Source organism: Rhinopithecus bieti, unplaced genomic scaffold (genome assembly GCF_001698545.2).
Source record: "Rhinopithecus bieti isolate Rb0 unplaced genomic scaffold, ASM169854v2 scaffold_81659, whole genome shotgun sequence".
NCBI classification, from domain to species: Eukaryota; Metazoa; Chordata; class Mammalia; order Primates; family Cercopithecidae; genus Rhinopithecus; species Rhinopithecus bieti.
The window spans coordinates 1,620,103-1,622,512 of record NW_016837762.1 but is presented as its reverse complement, the minus strand read 5'-3'; the positions used below and the strand labels follow the sequence as shown (position 1 = coordinate 1,622,512).

At 48.3% G+C, this 2,410-nt stretch overlaps 1 protein-coding gene across 1 annotated transcript in view; it reads left to right on the top strand.

Moving 5' to 3' along the window:
• Positions 1–1,296: 1,296 nt before the first annotated feature.
• Positions 1,297–2,410, top strand: part of ALOX5AP (arachidonate 5-lipoxygenase activating protein) — a 46,526-nt gene continuing 45,412 nt past the window's right edge. Inside the window, exon 1 of the mRNA XM_017865961.1 lies at positions 1,297–1,667. Coding sequence (XP_017721450.1) covers positions 1,573–1,667 — 95 coding nt within the window. The 5' untranslated portion in view covers positions 1,297–1,572. The remainder of the gene's footprint in view (positions 1,668–2,410) is intronic.

Genomic DNA, 2,410 nt, shown 5'->3' with positions numbered 1-2,410 from the left:
TGAGGTTCCAGGAGTTAGAACATAGACATATCTTTTGGGAACAAAATTCAAGTGATAACAGTTTCGAAGATAGACTAGTCCTGGAGTTTGCAAGGTAAGCCAGGACCAAGGTGCCAGGATTGTCATTTTGTAAGGTCCAGGAACAAAGTGATGTTAACAGAAAGAACATGTTTTTGTTGTTGTTGTTGTTTGTTTGTTTTTGAGACAGTCTCACTCCATCACCCAGGCTGGAATGTAGTGGTACAGTCTCGGGTCACTGCCACCGCCACCTCCCAGGTTCAAGGGATTCTCCTGCCTCAGCCTCTTAAGTAGATGGGATTACAGGCATGTGCCACATGCCTGGCTAATTTTGTGTGTGTGTGTGTGTGTGTGTGTATACACATTTTTTTTTTCTTTTCTTTTCTTTTAGTAGAGACTGGGTTTCATCATGTTGCCCAGGCTGGTCTCAAACTCCTGCCCTCAAGTGATCCACCTGTCTCAGCTTCCCTCAGTGCTGGGACTACAGACATAAACCACCACACCCAGCCAGAAGGAATATGTTTCCTTCAAGTCTCACTTGACTGGCTGGTTCCCTAGATAACAACAGAGGATGTCTGTTGCAGTTCTCATTGCTGGGGAGTCTGAACTGGAATAAAACACCCACTATCGCCATCAGGCTTGCACTAGAGCCTAGCTCTAGCTGGAGAGAAAGAAGCTAACCCGCACAGACACAGGACTGTAGGCAGGGAGCGTCCGGGGGTATTTGGGTCCTGACTCTGATGTACCTAAGGCCAACTTCTCTCTGGCCATGCTGGCGTGCATGAGCTCACTAATCTTCCTTTTTGCCTTCCATTTTCTCCAATCCTGACTTAGCAAAGGCTGGGCAAAGAGGCTCTGTGTGAGTTGGAACAAAGCCTGAGATGCTGAATTTTCTAAGATACAAGAAGGGGCTGGGTGAACTGGTGGTGGAGGAGGGAAGGATCAATTTCCCAAGGAGGGAAAGGGGTCAGGACATCAGGCCCTGGGGACTTGGAAGAGGGGGTCGTGGGTAGGAGGTAGATCAAGTGGAGTGACACAAAGGTCAGGAAAGAGGAAGTGTCCACACCGTCCTTCGACAGACTTGAGTCTATGGGACTTCCTCCCTGCATAGTACAAGGAAATGAGTAAGTGAGATAATGTAACTTCTGGCCCTCTGACATTGCACTGCCCCGATGTCACAGTTGGAAACTGTACCTGCCCCCATCCTTGTCTGGGGTGTGTTTGGTCTGGGGAGGGCTGGTGAAGCAAGAGGTACTCAGAAAAGGGATAGAAATTGCTTCCTATTATCTGGGCATTTGGAGGTGAAGGGGTCAAAGCTCTGGGGAAGATGGGGTTGAAAGGGCTTGGGCTCCAGCGAGTGACAGCTCTGTATGGCCGATTCCTGCATCCTACCTTTGCCCCCTAGCACCTCCTCTCATCTCCCGTTTCTGAAGAGGAGGACCCTGCCACATCTGGACAATTCTGCAAGAACTCTGTAGAACTGACTTCACTGTGAACCAGGCATTGTACATCTCCAGAAGTCAACAGAAACAAAAATGCTCACATTTAATCGCAATGCTCCCTGGCATACACAGAAGACTGAAAATTTCTGAATTTGGGAAATCCTTTGGCATCTTGGGGCACATTGGGAACATAAGCCATCAGTGCTGGTGTGTGTGTGTGTGTATGTGTGTGCATCTTTTACCATGCCTCCTACAAATTTGACCTGGGCCCAGGGCCATGTTCAGTGGTTTTTAAGAACCGAGGCTCCCAGAAGCAGTACTGGGCAGCTACAGTAGCCCCAGAATCTACATCAAACTCTACCTGTTTCTCAACCAAATTTCTTCTAGAATTTTATTCCATAAATCTGAATTATGGTGTCAGACTCCTAGCGAACACTAAAGGAACTCTCTGCCTTGCATTAAATAACTGTGGTCTCCCTGAAAGAGTCCCCCTGGAGGTAACTCCCTGACTCTTTAGAGAACAGATGTTGAATAGGCATTAGGGGATGTGATGGATGTGCTAACCTTCAAAAAAAAAAAAAAAAAGAAGGCTTGAGCTGAGCTCTCAGAGATTCACAAAAAGCTGACAGCATCTCTCTCTTCCATTGGAAGCTGGGTGATCCTTTCTACTCTTTCCTAAGAAAGGCACTTGGGCAGGAAAAAGCTGTATCTCTGTCCTCACTGAGAGGATTTCTAAGTCCAAGGGTGAAGGACCAGGAGAGGGGAGACATGACAGGTCAATGTGGGGTTCATCCACTTGACTGAGAACCAGAGGGATCCCATCATTGCCCAGGGCAGACACTCCATTTTTGTGGGCATCATTCATTCTTTCCTGTTCTCCCTGCATTCCTCTGGCTCCTGCTCAGGAGAGGTGGCCGCTGGCAAGAGAGCTTGGGGAGGTGGGTGGGGGG